Source organism: Mastacembelus armatus, chromosome 15, assembly GCF_900324485.2.
Source record: "Mastacembelus armatus chromosome 15, fMasArm1.2, whole genome shotgun sequence".
NCBI classification, from domain to species: Eukaryota; Metazoa; Chordata; class Actinopteri; order Synbranchiformes; family Mastacembelidae; genus Mastacembelus; species Mastacembelus armatus.
In genome coordinates this window covers 16,014,996-16,028,809 of record NC_046647.1, presented here as the reverse complement: position 1 = coordinate 16,028,809, position 13,814 = coordinate 16,014,996, and the positions used below count along the sequence as shown (strand labels likewise).

Sequence of the window (13,814 nt, the reverse complement as noted above, 5' to 3'; positions counted from 1 at the left end):
AGGTAATCAGCTTTGTAGGACAGCTAACCTGTACAATAAACCTAATTTTCAGCTCATTCAAATAACATTAGAAAGAAGAAATACGTTTATGTGGAAACATAAATGGATACAAGACTGTTTGTTCCTCATCTTGTTTGGTTCAAGACTTTTACACTGGTTTAGCAATGTTTTAATTTAATCTGTGTGTTTTTACAAACACATTTTCAAGTACTTAGTGAAGGGAAACTTCAATAGGAGAAACCATTCAATTTCAATTAAGCAGGAACCTGGCTGGAAAGAACAGAGCTACTTACAGTATAATGGACTGAACCAAGACCAGTGCTGTCTAGAAAATGTTTGGAAAACAAGTATAATATCTTTAAGGCAAGTGGAAGAGTAAAAGTATTTTAAAATATATTTTAGACCTTCTAGCAAATGTGAAAATCAGCCAAAATCCTCATATAATATAGAGGAGGGAGAGAGTTGATAGGTGAGAATTCCTTTTCTGTCTAAAAATACAGGAATATCAGGGGTATTCAGGGATAGTATTTGTATGATTGTAGAGCTCTAGGCTTGCTTTTCCTGAGAAAATGAGCTTATCCTTAATCTTTATAACTTTAAAAATAAACTTTTATGGCACAGAAACATTCCTCAGGGACCTGGTAAAGCTGTGTGAATCGTTCTTGACTACATTTGACACCACTAAACCTGGAGATAGAATATATAGGCAAAAGTGGTCAAAGTAATAATATTCTCACATTGACACATTTACATATTAACACCTGTAGAAAATATCATTTGAATTTTAACTCAATAGAACATTAAACTGAAATTTAAGGTGTTAAACTGTTATGAATGCACTCTGCGTGGCCAATGTCTGTGTGTTACTGTGTATATCTATTTTAACCCTCTGGGGTCGACGCACACGCGCCGGCGCGTTTTGACGCATCTTTTCCTGATAAGGATTTATTGATTTGATTTGATCACATATCACAAGAGTGCAGTGTGTGCATAGTCACCAGTTCTTTAAAAAGGCATTATCAGCTATGGATATGTATTCAGTTTGCGATTGTGTGTGGGTTGATGAGTCTTTATGTTTCTGGAAAACAACAAAGATTAAAGGTATGTGTCTGACACACATGTATATCCAAGTGTATGTTCATGACATACGCTGTTTTTGTACTGTGAAAATATTAGCTGATCAGCCAAATTCTCAGATCATTCTATCAGATCATTGCCAAATTCTAACTGCACTGAAAGAACATCATCAGATGCAGAGGCTTAAACCACCCAACCAATTCAAAATCTCTTTTCTGTGTTTTCTTAGAATAGAGAGCAAAGAGTAGCAATATGAGCCAAAAGCTACATTTACATATATCAATAATTTCCATAAGGATAGAGCGTCTTTAGTGTATGACTAGTGTGAAGAGTTTGTATGCGACTTAATTAGCGATGAAGCTGAGAGACCTTTTCTGTGGAGATAATCATTAGAAATATCAACATTTGTCATACTCTGACACATCTGCTGTTTTGCTCTCAGCTAGAAATGGTATAGTCACATACACAGTCAAGTCAAGTAGTAACTGACATTTTTCCATGTTCAGTGGAAGCAGAAAATGTTTAACAAGGTAAATGTGTCCTGTTTAGAAGAAAACTCTCATTAGATAATTACACACTGTTACATGTTGCAGTTACTTGACCCTGTATTTCAGTACTAGGGGTCACAGGTAGACATATGACAGTCATGTCTGCTCGGCACTGTCCTTCATTGCTTGACCTCTTGTTTTAAACAGAGTGAAATGGAATTTCACAGACATGTATTTGTCAATCCCCATTTCCAGAGGCTCATATCAAACCAATCACGAGGAACCTTGTTGTCTTTGATAGTGGCATTTGATTTGAACAAACAAGTCATATACATCATATTCCCTCTAACTGAGGATAACTATCCATAAACATTCCCAGCACAAACAGTAGCTCCGAGTGATGAAATTGTAGGAAAATTGATTGAACTGTGGGCATTTTCCAATATATTACCTTAAAATTTAAGCATAGTGCCCAGTAAAGATGAAAGTTATTAGTAAAGCATCTTAACCCTTAAAAGAGCTCCTAGGGTGGAAAACTCTTAGGAGTAGGGAGGAGGACTTTTAAGAGGCTTAGGACTTTCTTAAGCAGAGGAGAAAATGCCAGAAAGAGGAAAAGGGAGTAGAGACACGCTTTGGAACTCTGAATGACAGTGAGTTAATCAAACATTAGATCGTGTCAATTGATGTTTGCAGTTCATCTTATTACAGTTGCACTCATGTTTTTTACTGACTACTTTCGCAACAACATAATGTGAATTTCCATTCAGAGATTAACAAGGTTTATCTCATGTTATCTTATCGCCTAACCAGCGCAAACATGCCACAGCGCTAGGAGTGAAAGTCATCACAGCTCAGAGATATTTGGCAGCTGGGAACATGCAGCAATGCAGGAATGATGATTTGAGCCTGTCACAGTCTTCTATCACCAAAGTGATCACGTAAACAATTAGTACAGCACTCTTACACCCTTATTTCCTGTGACAGGTCATTTTGTTTCCACTGGACATTCACACCTTGCCGGCTCACAAAAAGGCATTTATGGACTGTTGTTGGAGTAATTGATGGAATGCACATCTGAATTACTGCTTCATTAGAAAATGAAGAATTTCATGTAAATAGAAAAAGGCACCACAGCACTAAGGTTCATGTTATTTTCAGCATGGACAGGGCTATTCTTCTCCAGTTACTTAGATTAAATATGTGTGTGACTAAAGTAAAATATACAAAAAAGGGCCTGATTCTTTTGTTTGTTTGTAACCATTTGTTTGTTTTCTGTTTGTGTATGGAGGTTTTGTTTTTTTCGAGAAGCAATCAGTCTTTAAAAGGATGCGACGGGATCAGCCCGCCTCCTCGCTGAGAAAAGAGACTTTCTTTTCTCTGTTCACAGTCGCTCTAATATTGGTCCTAAAGTTCTCTGAAGACTTCTAGCTAAAAGTTTGGTGTTGAATTGTTTTTAACAGTATTCTCTTGTAAAGTATTCGTAACAAATTTTTGGAAGACCCCATACCATATAAAGTTTATAATTATTATAGTTGTAAAAGCTTTTTTGCACTATGTGGAGATGCTTTTAACTGTCATGTAAATAGCGTCTCTTGCTGTCTTGTTTGTGTTTATCCTTCACAAATTATGCTGGTATATACAGGATATTTGGCAATATTGTGTAAATCAAATTGTCAGTTGTTTTTTATAACCCTTTCACTGGAACCTTGAGCCCCTCCTCTTCCAATAACTGGAGAAAAAACAGAGATTGCTCCTATTTATCAGTGTCACTCACTACAGACAAGTACTCTGAGAATTGATGCCTCTGTGTGTGTGTGTGTGTGTGTGTGTGTGTGTGTGTGTGTGTGTGTGTGTGTGTGTGTGTGTGTGTGTGTGTGTGTGTGTGTGTGTGAGACAGAGAGAGCTCAGTAGCCAGTCAGACCTTGTGCCTTAGAGGAGAATGCTGGGGTTTTACGAGCTATGACATAAAGTGGTTTGACATGTTTTATGCAGATTATTGTCCTCATATTTTGTTTTTGAGATTTTTTTTTCAATTTTTGATGTAATACATGGTATTAATGCTGGTATTAACTTCATTATAACAGCATATGAACTCACGATGTCTTATACAAAAGTAGTGATGAGCCTGGCTCTGCAGCTTTGTCCAGCTTTACAGTGTTATATGTGCATAGCTTTATAATGGCTGTGCATCAGAGAGCATCAGACATAACTCTGAACAAACATGCACCCATCTATGAGCTGTATTGTTTATATTGTGAAGGGTCACAGGGACACTGGAATGAATAGCAACGGACATTAGGTCAGAGGCGTGGTCCAGTCTGGATATCAGCTTGTCATATGGCTGGCACACAAAGACAATCTGCACATAGAGATGATTTAGAGCCAACCATTAACTTCATCTACATATCTTTGGATTGCAGAGGAAGCCTGGCTGGACACATGCAGACACTGAAAGATCATACAGCTGCCACAGAATGGCACCAGCCTGCCACCAGGTTTAAATGCAGAACCACCATGCTGCCCCTATGGGAACGAACAGCTCCAGTTATATAACCAGACAGCTCTGGTGGTTAGAGAAAATAGAATGGTCTAGATTTGTCTCAGGGGCACAAAATAATTGTGTGATAAATAACAGCAAGATTGATCCACCACAGGGGGGTTTCTGGGGTAAATTGACACTAGCTCACACAAGGAAGATTACTCCGTCTGATGTGTTTTCTGTTTAGTCTTTCAAGCACATTGTTCTGCTGGCCCAATTCACCGATGCCACAGCAGGTGTTTCCCATCGGCTGTCAAAGGCAAAATATCTCCTGCAATATCACTGTTTGAGAAGTGGCCAAAAGTGCAATATGCTTGGAACCCAACAGCCGCCAGCATTTACAAGCCATGTTGCTGGCTCCAAAACATCTCAGGCTGTTGAATAAGTATTTTCTCTTTCCCTCATTATTTCCAGTACAAGGGACTAATATTTTCCTGTTTAATGTGAAAATGTTGCATGTGTGATCTATTATTGTTGTAATCTCATTTATAGATTTGTTTACATTTGTTTTTATGTAGGCTATTGTGGTCTGTGTACGAAAAACTCCTTTAACCAAACTGCCCAAATTGTTCTTTGTTTTATGGTATTATAGGCCACTGACAAGGACACTGGGAATTACAGTGCCATGGCATACCGCCTGATTATTCCACCAACACCAGAGGGCCAGGATAGCTTTGTCATCGAGACCTACACAGGTATCATCAAGTCAGCCACCATGTTTCGAAACATGCGCAGGTCCTACTTCAAGTTTGAAGTTATTGCTACAGACAACTATGGAAAAGGTCTGAGCAGCAGTGCCCAGGTGGTGGTGAGTATCTAGTGTCATGCATTTTATAGTATACATGTATGTTTGTAAACTAAATGTACATGACATACACTGGGTACGGAAAGTATTCAGACCCCTTTAAATTTTTCACTCTTTGTGTCATTGCAGCCATTTGCCAAAATCAAAAAAGTTCATTTTATTTCTCATTAATGTTCACTCAGCACCCCATCTTGACAGAAAAAAACAGAAATGTAGAAATTTTTGCAAATTTATTAAAAAAGAAAAACTGAAATATCACATGGTCATAAGTATTCAGACCCTGTGCTCAGTATTGAGTAGAAGCACCCTTTTGAGCTAGTACAGCCATGAGTCTTCTTGGGAATGATGCAACAAGTTTTTCACACCTGGATTTGGGGATCCTCTGCCATTCTTCCTTGCAGATCCTCTCCAGTTCTGTCAGGTTGGATGGTGAACGTTGGTGGACAGCCATTTTCAGGTCTCTCCAGAGATGCTCAATTGGGTTTAGGTCAGGGCTCTGGCTGGGCCAGTCAAGAGCGTTCACAGAGTTGTTCCGAAGCCACTCCTTTGTTATTTTAGCTGTGTGCTTAGGGTCATTGTCCTGTTGAAAGGTGAACCTTCGGCCCAGTCTGAGGTCCTGAGCACTCTGGAAGAGGTTTTCTTCCAGGATATCTCTGTACTTGGCCGCATTCATCTTTCCTTCAATTGCAACCAGTCGTCCTGTCCCTGCAGCTGAAAAACACCCCCACAACATGATGCTCCCACCACCATGTTTCACTGTAGGGATTGTATTGGGCAGGTGATGAGCAGTGCCTGGTTTTCTCCACACACACCGCTTAGAATTAACACCAAAAAGTTCAATCTTGGTCTCATCAGACCAGAGAATCTTATTTCTCATAGTCTGGGAGTCCTTCATGTGTTTTTTGGCAAACTCTGTGCGGGCTTTCATGTGTCTTGCACTGAGGAGAGGCTTCCATCAGGCCACTCTGCCATAAAGCCCCGACTGGTGGAGGGCTGCAGTGATAGTTGACTTTGTGGAACTTTCTCCCATCTCCCTACTGCATCTCTGGAGCTCAGCCACAGTGATCTTTGGGTTCTTCTTTACCTCTCTCACCAAGGTTCTTCTCACACGATTGCTCAGTTTGGCTGGACGGCCAGGTCTAGGAAGAGTTCTGGTCGTCCCAAACTTTTTCCATTTGAGGATTATGGAGGACATTGTGCTCTTAGGAACCTTGAGTGCTGCAGAAATACTTTTGTAACCTTGGCCAGATCTGTGCCTTGCCACAGTTCTGTCTCTGAGCTCCTTGGGCAGTTCCTTCGACCTCATGATTCTCATTTGCTCTGACATGCACTGTGAGCTGTAAGGTCTTATATAGACAGGTGAGTGCCTTTCCTAATCAAGTCCAATCAGTTTAATTAAACACAGCTGGACTCCAATGAAGGAGCAGAACCATCTCAAGGAGGATCAGAAGAAATGGACAGCATGTGAGTTAAATATGAGTGTCACTGCAAAGGGTCTGAATACTTATGACCATGTGATATTTCAGTTTTTCTTTTTTAATAAATTTGCAAAAATTTCTACATTTCTGTTTTTTTCTGTCAAGATGGGGTGCTGAGTGTACATTAATGAGAAATAAAATGAACTTTTTTGATTTTGGCAAATGGCTGCAATGACACAAAGAGTGAAAAATTTAAAGGGGTCTGAATACTTTCCGTACCCACTGTATCTATACTGTTCTAGTTGTTACTTACATGCTGTGTTGTCTTCATGTTGTGTGAGGCTTCAATAGTCTGGTATATCTCTAGTGGAATAAGTTTGAAATCCACAATTGCTTTGCAGTGTCATCTGTCCTCAATACATTGATTCATATTCAGTCCTTATTAAAAGAGCATTCCACATATTTCACATATCAGATAGATAGAAGTCACTGGGGAGTTCTTCAAGGCTTGAAAACTGTGTATAAAGTCTTACAAGGATTTAGAGAAGGCTTGTTAGCTCTGACAAAATTACTCAAGCGCCATAAATATAATATAATATAAAATTGGAGTTTTGAGGTTTTTACAGTTTAACATTTTGGGAGATACACATATTAATTTTCTATTGGAGTTCGTTAGATTGATACCACTCTCATGTCTGTACAATAGATATAATGCTACAGCCAACAGCTTAGTTTGGCATAAAGTCTGGAAACATTGGGAAACAGCTTGTCTGGCTCTCTCTAAAGATAGGAAAAACAAAGTGTAAAAATGATAGTTCATTACTCTACAGTGTACAATTTAAGTGTATTCTCATTGTACTGTGCCAGGCCAGTTGTTTAACTCTGTTTTCAGTCTTTGTACTAAGTTGAGCTAACAGATTACAGATGACTACAGTTGTACTTGAAATACAACTCTTAGAGCTGTATTGACATAAAAAGGCATCTTTCCCAAAATGCTGAGTTATTGTTTTATGAGAATGAGAGGTGAGAATGAGAATTGTAGGCATGAACGGACAATAATTGGACAATAATGTCAAAGCAGATTCCCGTAATATATAAAAAGATCTCAGCCATGAAGAGCAGAACTGTATGTATGTGATTCAGTGAAAGCCAGGAAAACCTCAGCTCTGTTTTTCTTCATACTAATTTACTTATTGAGCCAAGATGATATCTTTTTTTTGTTTGTTTTGTTTACTTAGTACTAAATGTTTTTGTTCGACTATTGAATTATTCATAGTGGGCAATGTAGCTCATGTGGCTTCTGCCACTATCTGATAACCAATTAAAATCAAGCTTTTCAGCCACATGTATTAACCCTGTGCACATTATGTACATCCCTGTGTCCACATGAGTGTCTGTATGTTTGTCGAAATGTGTTACGTGTCTGTTTACTTTTTTTTAATCAATAATTTCCCTTTTTCACCCTCTGTGACTAGTGTGAGCTTTGTCCCCAATTCAATGCTTATCCTCCCTGACTGTGGGCAGGCTTATTTTTCGTTTCAGTGAAATATGCCTGGTTAACAAGCCTCTAACGAGACAGAAGGAGGGTCCGGTACATTGCCTGGATATGAGAGAGCAGCGAGTGCTTAACTGCGGTGCTCGTTAATTTTCAAGGGGAAACCTAATTTCACAGGAGCCGCATGGGAGATTTGGCTTCAGAGCGCAGAGGCTGTTGCCTATGCACTTAACCATGGCATCAGAATTAGGTCCTGTTAAGTTTGCCGCATGGCACCAATACAAGCAGGCAATTAGAGTGCCTCATTTGGTTCACTGAAAGACGCATTTGAATGCATCAACCAGACTCACAGTAGGACACATAAATAACTAGCTTAATCACTATTTATCTCTATTTTCTGTTTACCTCTTGGTTCCTTACCACTCTCTCAGGTTTCTGTGGTCAATGCATTGGACATGCAAGTTGTTGTGTCCACTGTTCCACCCACTTTAGTGGAAGAGAATAAGGAGCAGCTCATTAGGTAAGACCACATTTAGCATCACTGAAATATGAAATAAAAACAAGTCAGTATCGGTGTTGCTATGAGTACACTTTGTGTTAAAGTTATGTAAATCAAGCTATAAGAATCAATAAGAAATTTCAAACATTTCTTTCATAATATTTACAGCATCTCTTCTACTCACATCCGGAATATTGTTTTCCAGTACATTCGCTTCTTTTAAATATTCCTTTTGTGTACTGAATGTTAGATGTTTGCCATTGGAAAATTAATTACATGTTTACACTTGGTTTAAGATTGCACCTGAATTTGGATATAAAAGAACTTTAGAAGGAACTGGGGTAACAGGAATGATTTAGCTGTGCCAAACAACTATTAAAAATAAACCTGGACTAATGAAAATAGATTTTATGTAAAACTTGTTCATTATCTATTGACCAGTCAGTTAAGATCATGGATTACCCAATGAGACAGTTGAGTCTATTCTCCAGTGTTTTCTAGTCCAAATTAATTAATGATAGAGATTCATGAAACATGTTTTTGCAGCTCTTGAGGCACACTGTTTAGCCTAATTACTCAATCTGAAAGGCAAATGGGTGTTAATAGTTGTTTTTCAAGAGCTTGCCGTGTTTCTCGAACACAAGTGACACTGCTCTTTAGAGTGAAAAACACACACATTAGTCATGTTAAGCTCTTTGCAGCAATGTCATTTGAGAGGTCTGCAATTTTGCACAGTACTGTGATGATCCAGAGCCATTTTACCTGAGTGCTCAAATGGTTTATCCACCATGGAAAAGTCAGACAGCAAGGCTTTCATTTATTGGCTGTAATTTGAGGTGTGGATTTCTCCCTGCCTGAAAAGGATTTTCAGAATCTTGCTTTGCCAAGAGCCCAGTTTTGAGAAGCAAACTGCTGCTCAATGTGACAATCTTTGCCAGAGTGGCGTGCTTAAGATTGGTGGCTCTCATATTGCTTTGGGCACAGAGGTGCTAGAAATGGTTTGAACTGATGTGAACCTGGATTTTGGTTTATGTAAGTCCATGCACTGTTTGCTTATTTATTGCCTTCTTTGTATAGTTTACTTTGTATAGTCACTTTGGTTTTATGCTACTTTCAGTATTTTGGAGCGCTACATCCAGGACCAGATTCCAGGGGCCAAGGTGATTGTAGAGTCCATAGGGCCGCGTCGTCACGGCGATGGCTTTGAACTAGAGGACTACAGTAAGTCGGACCTGATGGTGTACGCCATTGACCCGCTCACAAACAGGGCCATTTCGCGCCAGGAGCTCTTCAAGTGAGTGCGTGACTTTTAGTACAGGAAGTCCAGTCCATCATTTCATTTAAAATGTCCCTGCTGTGTTGCATGTTTCCTCTGTTTATTTGACTCAGCAAATATCTTGTTCTTGGCCTTCTCTTCTACAGTGTCTCCACTTTTTCACTGCCTGTAGTTTTGAAACTTTGATTATCCTGCAGCTGCACAAAATCTGTCATATGTCATGGAGAAGGGTCAGATTTAAGTGGGAAACGGAGGGTGGATCAGTCCATCAACCCGTCATACCAGTGCCTCAAAGGTTGTTCCAAGAGCCTGGAGATATGCCATCAATATATTTTATTCCTTTTGTTTGGGGACATAGGGACACTCTGACCATGGTTTTGTGGTATTAAAGCACCACAGAAAAAGTGCTTGAACGACATTTTTTCATCCCTTCAGAAGAAAACAAGACCTTGATTTGAGATGGCACCTTAGGACAATCTTGTTCTCATCTTTTTTTTTTCTGGCAAGCCATTCAGAAACCAATCTAAAAAGCTTGCTGTTGTCCTTCTTATCGTACATTCAGTTATGTGACACCATTTTCTGTCTGTTCCTCCTTATCCATGGTATACTGTAAATTCTGTTTTGTGTGAGACTCTTAAGACCCCTCCCCCCTTTGGAAAAACAGTTTTGGTTCATTTGGAAATCCTCCACTCTGGTGACATTTAGAGGTGCATGTGCTCAATTAATCTATAAACGTTATCTCAGTGTCCTTGGCCATAAGAGGAACACAATGACCTTTATTAAGAGAGAAACTGAGGCTAAAACCATGGGCAGGTTGTCATAAAACATCTTTTTTTTTTTAAATCCAGGCTAGTGAACATTACCCTTATCACAAGTGACAGCTTTTAAGAGAACTAAGTTAATTTTTGCTACATCCCTGCTTTAATAAGAATTCTTTATTAAAGATACTGTGAGGAAAATCATTTAGATTAGAGGAGGGAGGCTTTTTATGCATGCAGTGCATGTCTGAATGTTGTGGAGTAATTGCATGTTATATATCTGTGACTTTGCTGTCAGATGACAGTTGGAGAAAGAGAAAGACAACATCCCAAGTAGATTCTTGTATTAAAGAGTGTCCTTATGGCACCTTGAATACAGTGCTCCTTACCATCTGAGCTCTCTGGAGGATAAATTGTCACAGAGGCCAGTTAGTAAATTTCATCTCCACTCATTTATTCACCTATAGAAAAACAAAAATGACAGTAATTGGATGTGACAGGCTGTTCACGCTTTTGTAATGCAGAGTGTTAGAAAGCCACGTTGTAGCAACAGGTTATTGTTACAAAATAACATTGGAACCACAGTTGGGTGGATTGCTTGTATTTACGTGCATTTTACTACCATATTTATGCAGGTTTCCCACAGTGCAGAATGAAACACTGTGGAAGTATGAATCATACGCATTTAGGTAGAAAGTTCATGTTTCATGTGTTTTTAGGGCTAAGTCATTTTCAATAAAATAAATACATTTGAAAGAACAGTATGCTAATCCTCAGTTGCTTTTATGTGACTCATAATGCAACGATCTAAATTACCAGAAACCACTGACCTTGAAATTTCTCATCCAATTAAAAAATATAACATGACCTCTTTCATATTGTCACGTTGCTTTCACATTGGTGTGATTAATAAAAATTTCAGTTATAACCAATTGAAGATAGATATGCAAAAGTGATTTGAGTTGTGCATACTTTCAAATGCACTCTAACCTTGTGATAGATTACAAACTTAAGGGCTCTGTGCTGCTAAAAAGCCATTTCGTCTCCTGTCACCATCATGTGTTATAAATCACAGATTTCTCGATGGGAATGTGCTGGATATCAACAAGGAATTCCAGCCATACCTGGGAGAGGGCGGACGCATCCTCGAGATCCGCTCTCCAGACATTGTGGCCAGTGTGAAAAAGGCAGCGCAGGCTGTGGGTTACACAGAGGGAGCTCTCCTGGCCCTGGCCATTATCATCATCCTCTGCTGCATCCCTGCCATCCTCATTGTCATGGTCACCTACAAACAGTGAGTTCCCTCACCTCAGTGATAATCACAGGCTTCTGTAATCGATTAATCATCTTTAACTGGTTGTCAGGAAATTAGGAGGGAAATATATTTTAATTAAGCAGACCATTGTCTTGGGAGCTATTATGTTACACTCGATTTTAGCTGAAGGGTTTGCTCCTCAAAGAAAAATCCAATATTTATTGTGTAATTATAACCACTGCTTACATCCTTTAGTATTCTGTGGGCTAGTAGTATACAGTAGAGCCAGCAAGCCCACAAACAGCATTGTTGAAAAGTGTATTTGTCAAGTATTTTAGATAAGGGAACGATGCCTTTTGCTTGGTTGCTGCCCTTTTGTGTATGTGTGTGTCTCACTCTCTCATCAGACATGCTGACTGCGCACTCTACTGGGCTAATCTCCCTGCTCATGCTCTGTGAAAGAAGACTAATTAACACTCATTTCTGACAAATATCTACAGCCAATTGTGACCGTCACAGTGCATCTTCACACCACTTAGTCCTCTCTGCCCGACACAAACGAAATAACAAAAAATTATCTCAATGTCTTGCTGGCCCTAATTCTTTCACACACACTCACACACACACATGCACACGCACACACACACGCTGTGCAGCTTACAAAAATATGATCCTTTTAAAGAAACATTCAAATTAGTGATGTAATTGAACTCTTAGTTGGCAGGAGCCAGCCTCTTATCCGTTTTAATTGTCAGTATGCTGCAAGTGTTCCATAAAGAGTTGGTGGTTGGGAAATGTTTGTTCAGGGCAGATGGGCAGAGTGGTTGTCCTTATGCAAATGCACAGACCGAACACACAGCAGAAAGCCGTTGATGGTGACATTAGACTTAACACACAAACTGTCATAGCAGATGCCACTTTGTTGGTGTGACATTACTTTGGTAAAATTAAATGATTTAGGAAATCATTTTCACATTTTACTCAGCATAATTCACTGTTGCCTAAATGTGGGGAGCAATGTAATATTTAAAATCTGAATGTGTTAATTCATGTGGAATAATTGAATTTTGTTATGAATAAGTAATGGTGATATGAAGCATAGAAGATTCACTTAAGAAAAAAGCAGTGGCTACTTTAGCATGTAGCCCTGCAGTCACAGCTGGAGGCATGAGAGCTGCTTTGCATGGATTTTGGGGACAACTAAAAGGTTCCTCAATTCCTCTTTTGTATGTGTAATAGTTAAATAGTCTGTAGTACATAGTACAAATATCCTATGTCATTTGATAGCTCATTGTATGAAAACTGTATAGAATTACAGCCATGCCATAGTATGTTTATGCATTTTCTGTCCCCCATCTCTCTCTTCCTCTCCCCTCATTTTTTTCTGCCTCAAAACCTATCACCAGGTTCAAAGAGTAAGTAATTGTTCTTTTTCAAGTTTTGTAAGTGATCCGTCTTCCACTGCTTGGAGAGTGTGTGTGTGTGTGTGTGTTAAATACAGTTTCTGATATCTTTATTAATCATCAGACTGTATATGTGGGGATGATGCTGGCCTATGCCACCTTCTTAAAATCCCTCTAACATAATGACATGAGGCAACACTGATTCATCTTGTAGGTTACAAAATAAATGATTAATTTAACAAAACTGTTCCTGTTCATGTGGAAAATCTGATTAGACTGAAAAGCAAAATCAGCCAAAAGTCAAGACTCATTTCTGTCTTAATATCGTCTCACTATTCTGTAAAGGGAGCACTCATCGCTCTATTGAAAACCTACTGATCTGTTCCACATTAGTACATGGTCAGGTCATGGTTCATTCTTACTGTAGTTCTTCTTTGACATTTCTACTTTAGTATTCTTAGTTTATTCTTTAAAAATGTGACAGAAACAAAGACTTGCTTTTGGTGTTGATTCTTCTTTGTATGTTTGTGATTGAGTTTTTGTTCTTTGTGTGGTTTTCTCATTTTAAATAGAAACTCATCTCTGTAACTGTAAATGTTATCACTATGCACAGGCGACAGGCTGAGTGTGCCAAAACTGCCAGGATTCAGATGGCTTTGCCACCAGGAGGGAAAGCACCTACAGTGGCTGCTCCCACTGCTAACCTCTATGAAGAGCTGGGTGACAGCAACATGTGAGTGCACCCTGACCCTTCATTACCTTTTATTATGTCCCATCCCACTGTACTCATGAGCAGGATTT

General features: G+C 39.1%; 1 protein-coding gene across 7 annotated transcripts in view; it reads left to right on the top strand.

Annotated features, from left to right (window-relative positions):
• Window positions 1-13,814, top strand: part of LOC113132020 (protocadherin-15) — a 169,384-nt gene that overhangs the window by 141,005 nt on the left and 14,565 nt on the right. For 5 of the 7 annotated variants that reach the window (XM_026309820.1, XM_026309819.1, XM_026309817.1 and 2 more), the window contains 6 exons: window positions 4,697-4,912; window positions 8,254-8,342; window positions 9,439-9,615; window positions 11,431-11,649; window positions 13,017-13,025; window positions 13,627-13,746. In XM_026309820.1, the coding sequence (XP_026165605.1) occupies window positions 4,697-4,912; window positions 8,254-8,342; window positions 9,439-9,615; window positions 11,431-11,649; window positions 13,017-13,025; window positions 13,627-13,746 (830 nt within the window). Of the gene's footprint in view, window positions 1-4,696; window positions 4,913-8,253; window positions 8,343-9,438; window positions 9,616-11,430; window positions 11,663-13,016; window positions 13,026-13,626; window positions 13,747-13,814 lie in introns of those variants that run through there. The other 2 variants (XM_026309818.1, XM_026309821.1) reach the window with 2 other exon arrangements.